This window comes from Oncorhynchus gorbuscha, linkage group LG23 (assembly GCF_021184085.1).
Source record: "Oncorhynchus gorbuscha isolate QuinsamMale2020 ecotype Even-year linkage group LG23, OgorEven_v1.0, whole genome shotgun sequence".
Classification (NCBI taxonomy): Eukaryota; Metazoa; Chordata; class Actinopteri; order Salmoniformes; family Salmonidae; genus Oncorhynchus; species Oncorhynchus gorbuscha.
In genome coordinates, this window is record NC_060195.1 from 19,757,229 (window position 1) to 19,773,724 (window position 16,496).

Below are 16,496 nucleotides of genomic sequence, written 5' to 3' on the forward strand. Positions count from 1 at the left end.
GGATTAGTTCAAATTGTAAGACGCTTGCTTACCATGAATGGTAGTGGGTCAATACCTGCTTCCTTCAAATCTTTACTTCCCATCTATGACTAGGCAGTGCCAGTGATATGGAATATGTTTTATACTTGCTGTAGTAAAAACAGGGGGATTTGCTCAAATGGTAGCACGCTCGTTTAGCATGTGATGCCTGCTTCCTCCAAATCTTTATTTATTTTAGTATTTTTTGCTCTTTATCAACAGATCCAATCATTCCGGATCCCACTGTATGTGAAAACGACAGGTTTCTGTGATTTGTGGTCAAAAACATGCCCACCAGATGATGTCAAAAGTATTTAAGGATGATGTCATCGGAGAAACGTGATATGTGATTTTAACCGACTATGAGCTGGCAAAGGTTACTAAACCACATGCTACACATCAGATGATGTCATAAGTGTTTCCTATGACATCAGAAACCTGCCGTTTTCACATGTTGATGTTAGGGTGGTGCTGGAGAAGTTGACAAGTGGGAACCAATCAATCAAAGTGATTAATTAAGCCCCTTTTACATCAGCAGATGTCACGAAGTGCTTATACAGAAACCTAGCCTAAAACCATAAACAGCAACCAATGCAGATGTTATATATAGAGGTGGTGGCTAGGAAAAACTCCCTTGAAAGGCAGGAACCTAGGAAGAAAGCTAGAGAGGAACCAAGTTCTGAGGGGTGGCCAGTCCTCTGGCTGTGCTGGGTGGAGATTATAAGAGTATCAAATCCAATTTTATTTGTCACATGCGCTGAATATAACAGGTATGCTTACTTACAAGCCCTTAACCAACAATGCAGTTTTAAGAAAATACAGAGACAAAAAAAGGAATAAATAATTAAAATAATTAAAGAGCAGCAGTAAATAACATATATACAGGAGGTACCGGTACAGAGGCAATGTGTCGGTGTCGAGGTAATATGTACATGTAGGTAGAGTTTTTAAAGTGACTATGCATAGATAATAAGAGAGTAGCAGCAGCGTAGAATAGGTGTGTGTGTGGGGGGGGGGGGGGTAGCCATTTGATTAGCTGTTCAGGAGTCTTATGGCTTGGGGGTAGAGGCTGTTTAGATGCCTCTTGGACCTAGACTTGGCGCTCCGGTACCGCAAGTACTTGACCATTAAGGCCAGATCGTTCTTCATTACATTCAAACGTTAATAGATGATCAGCAGGGTCAAATAATAATCACAGTGGTTGTAGATGGTGCAAAAGGTTAGCACCTCAGGAGTAAATGTCAGTTGGCTTTTCATAGCCGAGCATTCAGAAGTAGAGACAGCAGGTGTGGTAGGGAGAGAGAGAGAGAGAGAGAGAGGGAGCAGGAGAGGTTGAGAGAGGGTCAAAAACAGCAGGTCCAGGGCAAGATAGCACATCCGGTAAAAGGTCCAGGTTCCATAGCCACAGGCACAAAAAAAAGAAACTGGATCAGCAGCACGACCAGGTGGACTGAGGATGGGGAGAGCCAGGAGACATCAGGCCAGGTAGTCCTGAGGCATGGTCCTAGAGCTCAGGCCCTCTGGGAGAGGAGAGAGAAAGAGAAGGAGAGATGGGAGAATTAGAGGGAGCATACTTAAGTTCACACAGGACACTAGATACGACAGGAGAATTACACCAGATAGGACAGCTGAATAAACATTTCTCTTTAATGACAGCTGAAGAAAGCACATTTCTGCATTGTGTCATAAGAACCAGATAAAGTATTAGTGAACAGTTGCTCTGAGGTTTATGGAACAAAAACACCATAATTTGGGGGGCGCGGTGAGACTTATTTAAGATACTCTATGAAGATGTAGGGTTTCAGACATTTTCGGAAGATGGTCAGGTAATCAATCCACTGTCCTAAAGTTTGGGGGAGGCTCGTTCCACCATTGGGGTGCCAGGACAGAGAAGAGCTTTGACTGGGCTGAGCGGGAGCTGAACCCCTGTTCCCCTTGCTGCTCTGTAGGCAAGATGGAGGTCAAATGGATGTGAGCTTCGACTGGATGCAAGTGGAGTGTGCGGAGGAGCGGGATTACATAGGAGAACTACGGAAGGTGGAACACCAGGCAGCTGTGGAGTTGCAGGCGTTTGATGGTACAAGTGGGGACCCCAGCAAACAGAGAGTTGCAGTCCAGACGGGAGATTTCAAGTGCCTGGATTAGGACCTGAGCAGCTTTCTGTGTGAGGAAAGGTTCTACACATGTTGTAGTGCATGAACCTGCAGTAGCAAGTCACTGTTTTGATGTTTGCAGAGAACAACAGGGGTTCCCGCCAAGGTTATTTGCATTCTGGTAGGGGGACACTGAGGAGTTGTCAAACCGTGATGGAAGGATCTTGAGGGGGCAGGCCTTTCCCTGGAAGAAGAGCTTGTTGAGGTTGAGCTTGAGGTGGTGGGCCGACATCAAAGCTGAGAGGTCTTCCAGTCACCTGAGTGTCAGAAGGGGGGAAGCCGAGTGACTTGGTGACGGAGCCGAGTAACTTGGGGTATAGAGAGAAGAGGAGAGGGCCTAGAAACAAGTCCTGGATGACACCAGTAGTGTGAGCATGTGGTACAGACACAGATCCTCTCCATGACACCTGGTAAGAGCGATATGTCAGGTATGATGCAATCCAAGAGTGTGCACAGCCTGAGATGCCTAGCCCTGAGAGGGTGGAGAGGAGGATCTGATAGAGCCCGAGATGCCTAGCCCTGAGAGGGTGGAGAGGAGGATCTGATAGAGCCCGAGATGCCTAGCCCTGAGAGGGTGGAGAGGAGGATCTGATAGAGCCTGAGACACCCAGCCCTGAGGGTGGAGAGGAGGATCTGATAGAGCCTGAGACACCCAGTCCTGAGAGGGTGGAGAGGAGGATCTGATAGAGCCTGAGACACCCAGTCCTGAGAGGGTGGAGAGGAGGATCTGATAGAGCCTGAGACACCCAGTCCTGAGAGGGTGGAGAGGAGGATCTGATAGAGCCTGAGACACCCAGTCCTGAGAGGGTGGAAAGGAGGATCTGATAGAGCCTGAGACAACCAGCCCTGAGGGTGGAGAGGAGGATCTGATAAAGCCTGAGACACCCAGCCCTGAGAGGGTGGAGAGGAGGATCTGATAGATCCTGAGACACCCAGCCCTGAGAGGGTGGAGAGGAGGATCTGATAGAGCCTGAGACACCCAGCCCTGAGGGTGGAGAGGAGGATCTGATAGAGCCTGAGACACCCAGCCCTGAGAGGGTGGAGAGGAGGATCTGATAGAGCCTGAGACACCCAGTCCTGAGGGTGGAGAGGAGGATCTGATAGAGCCTGAGACACCCAGCCCTGAGAGGGTGGAGAGGAGGATCTGACAGAGCCTGAGACACACAGCCCTGAGAGGGTGGAGAGGAGGATCTGATAGAGCCTGAGACACCCAGTCCTGAGGGTGGAGAGGAGGATCTGATAGAGCCTGAGACACCCAGTCCTGAGGGTGGAGAGGAGGATCTGATAGAGCCTGAGACACCCAGCCCTGAGAGGGTGGAGAGGAGGATCTGACAGAGCCTGAGACACACAGCCCTGAGAGGGTGGAGAGGAGGATCTGATAGAGCCTGAGACACCCAGTCCTGAGGGTGGAGAGGAGGATCTGATAGAGCCTGAGACACCCAGCCCTGAGGGTGGAGAGGAGGATCTGATGGTTCACAGTGTCGAAGGCTGCTATACCTCTGACATTGGCAAAACATCAGCTAACCTGTCTCAACTCTCCTCCACCCACTAAAGCCAATTAATGCTGTATCTTTGCTGGTTAATTGGCACCCTAAACAACCATAAGTCACAAAGCCCCCTTGATACAAGTTTGAAGCATTTAAGCATTTGAATTAATGCCAACTCCAGCCTGTTTATCCTTATTCCATACACCTCTCTTTCTTTCTTCTCTCTAATTTCTCTGTGATCATTCTCTTCCTTACCCCTTCTCCCTCTTGCTCTTTCACCCTGCCATCTCTCATGGGACTGACTCCCTGCTAAAATAAAGGTTACATAAAAAATAAGTGATATGCAAATAAAAATCAAGTGTTTGAATTGGGTCTTGTGTCAGATGAAATATTGGGTCCTCAACTTCGTTCTGATCATTTCCTCATAATATCCAAGTGTTTTCTTTTAGTTCCTACCACTTTAGTATGTACTGAATGAAGAAGAAAAACAACACACACAGACCAAAAAGATAGATCACCAATTAAGTGCTTTATTAAAAGGTAAAACAAAAATAACATAAGTCATATGTGTATGTATACCTATATATTTATACATAGCAAAAATAATTGGCATGTAGCACAGTTCTCTAGCACGTACAAGCACAACAAGCTAAATAGAAAGTGAAAGAGAAGCATTTTCATACCAGGAATCAAAGCAGTCAATTTCACTTTTGTCCTAGAGTGGGGGAGAGAGGAGCATAATGGACAGCCTTCTCTCCAACGGAAATGCTTTTAAACAAACCCAATATTTTACCTGTGTGCAAGTTTGTTCACTCCTTGGCTTTGCTTGCCAAGCAAGCAGAAACAGGCAACTAATATCCAAGAAAGCACCCAAAGCAACTAATAGTTATTTAAATTAAAGGGACAAATTCTGTGGTCACTTGCCATGAATGAGATGTTATGTTTTTGCTTTCACATCAACACGCACAGATGTACATCATGAAACTGATCTTTGAATCAGTTGTTAAAAGTTTGGGAGCCTTGACCCCCAGTCTTATCCCCAGTCTACAGGAAGGCTGTCCTCTCCTCTGTTTACAGTGGAAAGGCCTTGGACCAATCCACTGAGACCCAGTCCCTCCACCACCTCTAGGACAAGTGCCATGGCAACAAAATGATTGGCTTCCAAAGCAATTGAAGAGCATTAAATGTACAAGTTCGCATGAACAGAAGTTTTCGTCAGGGATGTTTGTTTCGCAAGTGTGTGTGATTGTAGTAAAACCAGTTTTTTTTGATCCAGATCTGACTAAAATCCTGTGGAGAATTCAGATTGATTGTTTTTTGGATAATGACATTGAGTAAAAAAAAAATACCTTCTCACAAACCAAATACACACGACTAGCAAATTATTTCCTGTTTTTGCGCACACCTGACATCCATTATTTTCTGACTGTCAGCGGATGTCATTTCCTAGACAGACAGCATGCAGAATGATGGGACTGATAGTGTAGAAAATCCTAACACAGTTTGATCTTGAAGCCAATCTAGTTTTATATAGGGTTGCAAAGGAAGGGTATATTACATTACAATTTCAAAGTTTACCAGTAAACTACCTGAAATTTGGTAAATTTCAAGGATTTAATGTAAATGATCAAAAAACATCTAGTGGCCCTTCTGGGTACTTCAGATGACCACAGGTGTCTGTTATGATCTCTGGCCCTCTGTGTGGCCTTATCACATGTCAAATATATAACAATCAAGTAAGAAGATTTTAATATTTAAAAAAATACAATGGTAAAGTTGTAAAACATTCTAAATATAAACCATCAATACCACTGGTGTTTAATATGAGGGTTTAAGCATTAATCCTTTCTATATGTTTTACACACTTTTAATTATTTTACAAGACTATGTCAATATGTCTTTGTTGTAAATGTTTTGTAGCTAAACTGGTGTCAGTTTAGTCAATAGTTAGAAGCATTAATTAATTGAATTGAGTTAATTGAAAATAATGCCATTGTTGATTACATTCTAATTGAATAAATGTCCTCTTGAATCATATCTGCTAGAAACTAATGGACAATATGAAAACTATATATGAATACGTTTTTAAAAACGTATTCAAGTATAAATGACCAAAGTTATCAGAGATTGCCATATATTACCTGTTAATTACCAAAAAATACAGAAGATTCCAGTAACTTCGTTAAATTACCGGTAGCTTTGCAACCCTAGTTTTATGTAAACTACCATTCTGATTTACTGTGTCACTGTGTCATCAAACATGTGAACACCTGATGGAAATGTAAATATCATTCATTTGTTTACTAAAAGGAATATGCATATAGTTCTATTAGTTCTAATTATATGCATATAGTTCTATTAGTTCTAACTATATGCATATAGTTCTATTAGTTCTAACTATATGCATATAGTTCTATTAGTTCTAACTATATGCATATAGTTCTATAAGTTCTAACTATATGCATATAGTTATATTAGTTCTAACTATATGCATATAGTTCTATTAGTTCTAACTATATGCATATAGTTCTATTAGTTCTAACTATATGCATATAGTTCTAACTAAATATATATATATATATATATAGATATATATAACTAAACTGGTTCAGGATCAGACATAGCTGGACTTCTAAATGTGCTTCTATAAAGTATGGCAAACTACAAAGCTTCTTTTTGACACATTCTGTTTTCTCTTAACAGAGGCACCATCATGTTTTGATAGGAGCAGGGCACATATATAACAAAACCAAAGACACATCCCTCAAAAACAACTCTCTTTTGTTACACTGTATTAAAATGATAATTGTTTATCTGTATTTCTTAACAATACAGTAAATTAGATTTTTTTTATCAGTTCTTTTCTCTATATTTATTCAAAATAAATTCAGAATATTTTGACTTACTTATGTACATAAGTGCAAACGAGGTGAATATCACACATTCGTACACCGGTTGAATCCCTTAAAGCTCCAGCGAGCATCAACATCTCCCAGCACAGCTGGGCAGGCCACAGGGGGAAAGAGACTTCATACTGAGGACCAATCCAAGAGCTCGGTGACATCAGCACATCCTGTCCAGGTGGACAGAAGGCCTATAGTATAAGCCTATGAGCCTAGGTGAAAATTGTTGGCAATACAATGCAGAGACGACGCATATCAATTTCTGTACAGCATGTATGGGCAAGTTCAACTCCAATGTAATGTGGTGATCAAAAACAGCAAATCAAATCAGGTCATAAGTCTATAATGACTCAATTTAGCAGAACTATTTCAATCTTGTATCCAGTCCCAAAGTCTCTTTACCCTCCTGGTATTTAAGGTGATCATTTTAAAAGCTGAGATGCGTTCTTACTCTCCAAAAAAAAAAAAATACAGAAATAAAAACGAATCACATCCAAAAGATACACAAACAAAACACCTGATCTCCCCAGAGGACCTTTGGACATTAAGGATTTAACTTGACTTTTTCTTACAAAATATTCAATCATCTTGCAATCCAAGACAATCTAACTAGACATTCCCTTTCTGAATAAGTTAATGTTGTACATTATTTCAATTCATATGTGAAAAAATTCACAATTAAGATTGACAAAGGTAGCCATGTTGTCGTTCTGTTGCCACAGCAACAACAACAACAACGACGTACTATTAATAAGTAACAATGAATCTATCATTGTATAGATACAAATGTATATATTTTTTTATATAATTTCTATTTTTAGTTTTTCTTAAATGGAAACTACACAAACTATTAATTAAGTATCAATGAAGATTATCTTATTTTCATGCTATGACTTTTTTCAAATGTCGAATAAACAATAAAAACAAATCTAAATGGGTGAAAATACCACTAACAGTGCTGTCCATAAATAGTCACATCTTTGATATTGTGATTTAGGAATAAAGACTAAAAATGTGACGGAAATTGGATGAAGTACCATTTAGAGAGGGAGAAACTTTGGAACATAATAGTGAAGGATGAAGAAAGAAAGAATAATATATTTGTACCAACAACACTACAATTACTCTAGTTAACTATGTTGTACAAGGAAAACACACCTCTTAAACATGTACGTTTACTTAAAATGCTAACGCCCCCCCACGAGGCACATTTTATTTTTCTTAAATCAAGTATTTTGTTATTTCCAGCTGGATAGCAGTTGGAGAAGGCATAATGATGTGACATAGAGAGGGGGGGGGGGGGGGAGAAGATAGATTTTCATCTTGGCTGGGCAACGCAAGTCTTTCAAAGCTATACAATTTAGACAAAATGAATATGTCTAGACATTCTAATATCAATTTCATTGATTAAGAGAGGACCATTTCTAATATGCATCTGAATGCATCAAAGAAAGGACCACACTTGTCCAAAGATATTTCTGAAAGTACTCACACATTTAAACATAAACCTATATAACAATACACACACATACTTAAAACATTTCTTAACACAGTATGTTTTCTTAACGTGGTTTGCATTTGACCTCTTAATAGAAATAGCCTATATAGTGAATCATTACATTTCAACATGCCGTTCGACTTTTGCGCTATTAGATACATTCACCACGTAAATGACATGACTTAAACATGAATAGCTTCCTGTCAATATCCATTTCCCCCAAGATGTGGAAAACGTCTCAACATTTCCACGTCCAACTCAGTGATTCAGTGTCATTAATTAAAACATTTAAACACACCACCCACTCAGGCTGATTACTTTTTTTTTATCTCATCAAAAGATGAGACAACACAGCTGTTTCAAAGAAGAAACTACAGAGACACGACCGATCAATGGCGCCAGACAGGCAGTGCTAGTCAACATAGCATCTGTTTTGAAAAGACTGAAAAGTCAGTTATTACAGTGTATGGACAGTGATTGGTTTCAGAAGACTTGAAAACGAGTGAGAGAGGCGCATTAAAACTCACCTAAACATATCAGCTAATGTATTCTCTCTATCCATTTTCATAGCAATTCTGCTCCATTTTGTAATAATTCTGGATACCATTTTAAGACCAAATACTTGACTCCAGAATTGATCAGTTTCTCTTTCAGTCTCTCACTATCTCCTTCTATTTCCTCTACTTAGGTCGGTACTGTCCCACCAGGTCACTATATTTGTAGCATTTAAAGTCTGCTGATGATTGAAAGTAAGGACACAGTGACTATGATCAAATACATGTTTTACAGACAGAACAATTTCAAGCTTACTCAATATACTCCCTGCAGAACCACATTTTTTTTGTCAAATCCATTCCATTAAAATATTCTTAACACAACATATAGAAAAATGTATACCACTTACTTAAACATACTACTATGAATGCAGGAGATTGACCCCAAAAAATATCTGTTAGTTGACGTCTGACAGAGGAAGAGACGGCTCATTGAAGGGGAAACATCCACTCAGATATCAATCTGACAACAGTTAGGGAATTCTATTCAGGATACAGTATACACCAATGATTGGCACAGACAAACCTCCATTATAGAATCATTGGCACACAGGTAAGCATGCTAGACCTTTCAGACAAGCAAAACAACTCCCCTGATGCAGCCTCTGCAGTGGTTCCAGAAAGTTCCAAAAATATTAATAAGTATTATTTCCGATTTCGCCATTGAATTTCATTTTTGGTTTCAATAATGTGTCCCTTCCACGAATGACCTTTTGGGAAGTGTAATTTTGTCAAAAATATCACTTTCACATAATTGTAACATTCTGTCATGAGGAGCACATGTTGAAATTCATAACAAACATGTTTTCCCATCTCAAGAGGTTTAAAGTTGAAATCCACACAAGGGAATAACAGCGCCATTCTTCGGCCCGAGCAAAGGTGTTATTGTTTTTGTTTTGTTGAATAAACGGAGGAGAGGAGCATCCGGCATCATGGTAAAATAAAATAGCAGTACATTGCTGTTCTATCATGCGTGCACAGACGTTCAATGATGTCAGAGGGGGAATTACATTAAACAAGTCAAACATCTTCAGAAATGACCATGAAAACATCTGAAAAACTTGCAGTTAAGTGAGTTAAAATCTTCCTAGAAGTTGGACCAACAAGACATGGGACATGGCAAAATGTGGATTTTTATAGAAAACAACTTATTTGAATGAAAATGGTTTTGTTAAGTTAGAGCATAGCCTCTCTAGACAGATGGGTTGCCTCCCACAATGCACCAGTCTTCCAGCATACACGTCTGTACTAAGACAAAAGTCCATTTGACATAGAGTAAAAGGTGGAGTTGGGATTTCCTTCTTTCTTACGTCACTGCCTTATTCGCTTGTTGCCCAAAATAGTAGCTAACAAGTTGGAGCTCACAGAGGTTATTTTAATGAGTGTATTTCACAAGTGGCTAGTTTGCATCAACTACCTTCACTAAAACCACTGCAAAGGTTTTTCTTGCAAACTTTGGTTTCAAATTGCAAAGTTCTGGCATGTCTGGCTCTACAGGCCATCATGGTAAGAGTTCTTCACAATTCCTGCCTGCATTCTAAGCCCCGCCTACCCAAACTTGTGATTGGTCTGTCTGAAGAGGACAATGTCCTTTTTCATGATTCCCAGTGCTGTTGCCCTATAGGTCTGGGATTGACGAGACTAGTTAGAGCATCGATGTACGTGATCTAACAGTTCAATTGAAAGGCACTCTATTCGTGTAACGACCCAAAAATCATCTCATGAAGAGAGCTTGTCACAGGACCTAGTCCTCCTGAACAGAGAGACCTTTCGACAGGCAATATATACACAGGAGGAGCTATAGACTTGTGTGTCAATAGAAACACTTCTCTATACTTTGTCTGAGATCAAGGCTATTGGGTTTTAAGTCATTGACTTCAGTTGTTTTGGGATAAGACATCAAATCTCCTACATAGCTGGGAACTCAAAAGGCACAGACAAATGAACATCATATATGAGACCTTGGGTGAGATTTTTGAATTGGACCATAGGAGCTTAGCCTCTCTGAACTAAGGGAATGGCTCACATAATAACACACTGCTTTTAAGCTTCAGCCATCTTGAAACGTACTGTAAACATTAAATGAGACGCAACACATTTCTTTGAAGTGAAAAAGAAAAGATGAAGAAAACGACATTGCATTCTAGAATGATCTACAGGATCCAACCTCTGCAAACTACTTCAAGAATGATCCAACCTCTGCAGACTACTTCTAGAATGATCCAAGCACTGCAAACTACTTCTAGAATGATCCAAGCTCTGCAAACTACTTCTAGAATGATCCAAGCTCTGCAGACTACTTCGAGAATGATCCAAGCTCTGCAAACTACTTCTAGAATGATCCAAGCTCTGCAGACTACTTCTAGAATGATCCAAGCACTGCAGACTACTTCTTTCTTCTTGTCTGACTTGTCACTCATTTTCTTTCCAGACTGTCTGACTTTGAGGGAACAGTCAGCTGTGTAAGATTATACGACCTTACACCTCATATCCTCAGCTTAGTCTCCAAGAGGATTTGCTGTTTTTAGTGTGTATGTGTATTTGTGTGTTAAAGGTGTGGGTTTGTATGGCTGTAAGAACTGGGGAGCCTCTCCTTCAGTCTGCTCCTTCAAGTCAATGTGCATCAGTCTGGGCTGGCTTTACATCAACAGTAATGGGTCCAAGCTTTAGTATTGCCTGTGATAAATGTCAATAAAACCAAGTCAACTTCTTTATTATGTGAATACCTCCTTAATGAGGATAACACTACCTCTCACTTGGGGTGCACTGTAGGTTAGGCACATGTTTCTTGCATTCAAATAGTTGACTGTGGTATTTTTGGGGCAGGGTTGGTTGGTTGGGGATGACTAAGGGTTTGATGGTGTTGTCGGGTGCTTTAACTGGGGTTTCACGGGAGGGTTACTGAGTTCAGCGCCACCGGAGCAGCCATCAGGAGTTTGGGGAGAGGGCAGAAGTGGGCTTCCATGGGGACGCACTGAAGGTCCACTGGGTCGGCACTCAGAACCTCTGAAGGGTCTACTGGAGGAGATGAGAGAGAGACAGAGAGAAAAAGGGGGAGAGAGAGAGAGGAGAGATAAACAGAGAGAAAAGGGGGAGAGAGAGGAGAGAAAAGGGGGAGAGAGAGAGAGAGGAGAGAGAGAAAGGGAGAGGGGAAGAGGAGAAATGAAACCTAGAAAACAACTGGAAAGAGGGATAATGTCATTTCACCAAAAGTAGTACAGTATTGTAATGCATCAACTTGCTCTGCACTGACTCAGATGAATGATGATTGGCTAAAATAAATTGATAATAAGATGATAGTTGGAGCTGTATTGTTAGATTTCAGTGCAGCCTTGGATGTTATTGATCATAATTTGTTATTATAGAAAATGGCTTTACATCACCTGCTATCACATGGTTGGAATGTTACTTATCCAATATAACCCAGAGAATGTTCTTCAATGGAAGCTTCTCTAACATCAGATATGTACAGTGCAGTGTTTCTCAGGGCAGTTGTCTTGGGCCATTACTCTTCTCTATTTTTACAAATGATTTGCCTCTTGTCTTACAAGAAGCTAAAATGACTATGTAAGCTGATGATTCCTCACTCTACATGTGGCAGTGAGCCACAGGCAGTGAGCTCATTGAGACTCTTAACAAGGAGTGACAGTTAGTGTCAGAATGGGTGATTAACAATAAACTTGTCTGAAACCAAAAGCACTGTATTTAGTTCAAAACATTCTCTAAGACCTAAACCTCAGCTGGAGTTGTGCATAAAGCGTGTGACCATTGAGTAGAAGAAGCTGAACTCCTAGGAGTAACATGGATGGGCAGTCATCATGGGCAAGTCATTTTGACAAAGTTGTTGTGAAGATGGGGAGAGGTACAGTATGTGTGGTATGAAAAGAAAGCTGCCGCTGGCTCAAAACAGAGCAGCACACCTTGTCCTTAACTGTACACACAGAACTAACATCAATAACATGCATGATAGTATTTCCTGGTTGAGGAAACATTGACAACTTCTCTTTTAGTCTTTTTGAGAAGCATTTGAGTGTTGGAAATGCCTAACCATTTGTAGAATCTATTTGCATACACTTCAGATTGACATACAGTGCATTCGGAACGTATTCAGACCCCTTGACTTTTTCCACATATTGTTACATTACATCCTTATCCTAAAATAGATTAAATACAATATTTTACTCATCAATCTACACACAATACCCCATAATGAAAAAGCTAAAACACTTTTTTTGACATTTGAAACTTAAATGGAAGAAGCTTGTAACCACCAAGAATCTTCATAGAACAATCGGGGGAGAAGGGCCTTGGTCAGGGAGGGGACCAAGAATCTGATGGTCTCTGACAGAGCTCAAGAGTTCCACTGTGGAGATGGGAGAACCTTCCAGAAGGACAAACATCTCTGCAGCACTCCACCAATCAAGCCTTTATGGTAGAGCGGCTAAACGGAAGCCACTCATCAGTAAAAGGCACATGACAGCCTGCTTGGAGTTTGCCAAAAGGCACCTAAATGACTCTCAGACCATGAGAAACAAGATTCTCTGGTCTGATGAAACCAAGCTGGAACTCTTTGGCCTAAATGCCAAGCGTCACGTCTGGAGGAAACCTGGCATCATCCCTACGGTGAAGCATGGCGGTGGCAGCATGAAAACCTGCTCCAGAGCACTCAGTACCTCAGACTGGGGGCGAAGGTTTACCTTCCAATGGGACAATGACCCTAAGCACACAGCCAAGACAACGCAGGAGTGGCTTCGGGACAAGTCTCTGAATTTCCTTGAGTGGCCAGGCCAGAGCCCAGACTTGAACCAGATCGATGATCTCTGGAGAGACCTGAAAATAGCTGTGCAGCGACGCAACCCATCCAACCTGACAGAGTTTGAGAGGATCTGCAGAGAATGGGAGAAACTCCCCAAATACAGGTGTGCCTGTAATCGCTGCCAAATGTGCTTATGTAAATGTGATATTTTCATTTTTTTTAAATATATATATATATAAACCTGTTTTTGCTTTGTCACTATGGGTTATTGTGTGTAGATTGATGAGGGGAAAAAACAGTTAAATACAATTTATAATAAGGCTGTAACATAACAAATTTTGGAAAATGTCACGGGGTCTGAATACTTTCTGAATGCACTGTACATCTAATTGTTTTTTCTATGCATCATCAGGACAGAACAGCAGTTGGGTAAGCTCAAGGGGGGAGGTGTGTGTCTCTTTGTTAACAACAGTTGGTGCGCAAGCTCTAATATTAGGAAGTCTCGAGGTTCTGCATGCTTGAGTTATAATACCTCATGATAAGCTGTAGACCATACTATTCACTAAGAGAGTTTTCATCTATATTTTTAATAGCTGTCTATTTACCACCACAAACCGATGCTGGCATGAAGACCGCACTCAACGAGCTGTTTAGGGCCATAAGCACACAAGAAAATGCTCATCCAGAAGCGACGCTCCTAGTAGCAGGGATTTTAATGCAGGAATAACTTAAATCGTTTTACCTCATTTCTACCAGAATGTCACCTGTGCAACTACACGTGAAAAAAACTTTAGATCACCTTTACTCCACACATATAAATGCATACAAAGTTCTCCCTTGCCCCCTCCATTTGGAAAATCTGACCATAACTATCCTTCTGATTCCTGCTTACAAGCAAAACCTCAAACAGTGACTTGCTTAATACGGAAGTGGTCCGATGCAGTGGATGCTAAGCTACAGGACTGCTTTGCTAGCACAGGTTGGAATATGTTCCAGGATTCATCTAATGGCATTGAGGAGATTAACCACCGGCTTCATTAATAAGTACATGGACGACGTCATCTCCACAGTGACCATACGTACATGTCCCAACCAGAAGCCATGGTAAACGCTAGAGCTGCCGCTTTCAAGGAGCGGGACAATATTCTGGACGCTTATAAGAAACCGCTTTACTCTACCTGATGAACCATCGAATAGGCAAAGGATCAATATAGGACTAAGATCGAATCCTACGACGCCAGCTTCGACGCTTGTCGGATTTGGCAGGGCTTGCAAACTATCCCAGATTACAAAGGGAAACACAGACGCGAGCTACCCTGTGGCATGAGCCTACCAGAAGAGCTAAATGCCTTCAATGTTCGCTTCGAGGAAAGCCACACTGAACCATGCATGAGTGCACCAGCTGCTCCGGACGACTGTGTGATCACACTCTCTGTAGCCACTGTGAGTAAGACTTTTAAACAGGTTAACATTCACAAGGCCGAAAGGGCCAGACTGATTACCGGGATGCGTAATCCGAGCATGCGCTGACCAGCTGGCAAGTGTCTTCACTGACATTTTCAACCTCTCCCTGACCCAGTCTATAATAACTACATGTTTCAAGCAAACCATCATATTCCCTATGACCAAGAATGCCAAGATAACCTGTCTAAATGACTATCGCCCCATCGCACTCTGGTCAAAGGCTGGTCATGGCTCACATCAACAGGAAATCCAGGTCGTCTATACTAAGCAGTGTCAGAGGAAGTCCTTAAAAATGGTCAAAGACTCCAGCCAAGTCCTAGACTGTTCACTCTGCTACTGCATGACAAGAGGTACTGATGCACCAAGTCTGGAACCAACAGGACATTAAACAGCTTCTACATTGAAACCATAAGTCTGCTAAATAGTTAGTCCGGGTAGCTATTTGGTTAACTATTTAACTATGTGCATTGACCCTTTTTCCACTAACTTCTTTCACATACGCTGCTGCTACTATTTATTTTCTGTCACTTTAACCCTACCTATATGTACATACTGTATCTACCTCAATTACCTCGTACCCCTTCACATTGACTTGGCGCTGGTACCCCGTGTATATAACCAAGCTATCGTTACTCATTGTGTATTTATTATTAATTCTATTATTACATGTTTTACTTTTCTATTATTTCAGTAACAAAAAAAATCTCTGTATTTTTGGGAAGGGCCTGTAAGTAAGCATTTAACTGTTAGTCTACACCTGCTGTTTCTGAAGCATGTGACGAATAAAAATGTATTTTATTTGACAGACAGAGTGACACAGATGGCTTAACACTAGACCCAAATGCAACAGAATCCACCCCCAAAAAATCTACTTTCAGTGTGTCACATTAAAACGTGACTGAAAAAAGTGAAATGTGAAACACATATAGTATGTATGTATATTAAATGATAAAAAATGGGAGTCTTAATGGCCAAAGACCTGACACCATACAGATAGAAACCAAAGAGAGAACCCAAAATGAAGGGACAAACCTGATTGGAGGAGGCTGATTCTGCGAAAGGAACATTGGTGACTGGGGTCGAGGCCGACGAAACAGTGGAGGTGGTGGCACCGTGCATCATGGGTACTTTTATTCAGGCGAGTTGGACGAGAGACAGGGGGGATGGGTGGGGGGAGGGGGGGATGTTATGGTTACCATGGCGAAATGTGGAAGAGGAGTAAAAGTCATGGCAAGAAGTCATGTGACGACATTGCCAGGGGGTGAGGGGTTTCAGCAAGAACCGAGACATGCAAATGAAATAAGAGAAAAATTAAATGACATGAATTATTCCAATTAAAGGAGAACCAACTATGTTAAAACTGATGAACAATATTCAATATTGTCTCAAATCTAATAGTCGTTAACAAAATATGTCAGAAATCCTATTTCATACAATCGAATCAGACTAAGGCATCTGATAATTGTATTCAGATGGAGGGAGTACATGTGTAGGGAGGGAGCAAATGAATAACAGAAAAAAGAAGCAAAATACTATTTCTGTGAACCACAGACTCACACAAAAACGTAAAGGCATTAGCTAATATAATATGATACTCAATTATCATCCTTATCACATAACTGAATCACATTAATATGTTGAGGAAATATTCTCAAAATTATCT

At 41.0% G+C, this 16,496-nt stretch overlaps 1 protein-coding gene across 4 annotated transcripts in view; it reads right to left on the reverse strand.

Moving 5' to 3' along the window:
• Positions 1-7,760: 7,760 nt before the first annotated feature.
• The window catches only part of mbnl3 (muscleblind-like splicing regulator 3), a 99,968-nt gene continuing 91,232 nt past the window's right edge, over positions 7,761-16,496 (reverse strand). For 2 of the 4 annotated variants that reach the window (XM_046324245.1, XM_046324240.1), the window contains 2 exons: positions 15,866-15,960; positions 7,761-11,628 (listed from right to left, as the gene is read on the reverse strand). In XM_046324245.1, coding sequence (XP_046180201.1) covers positions 11,611-11,628; positions 15,866-15,960 — 113 coding nt within the window. In that variant the 3' untranslated portion in view covers positions 7,761-11,610. Of the gene's footprint in view, positions 11,632-15,865; positions 15,961-16,496 lie in introns of all 4 variants that reach the window. The other 2 variants (XM_046324246.1, XM_046324241.1) reach the window with 1 other exon arrangement.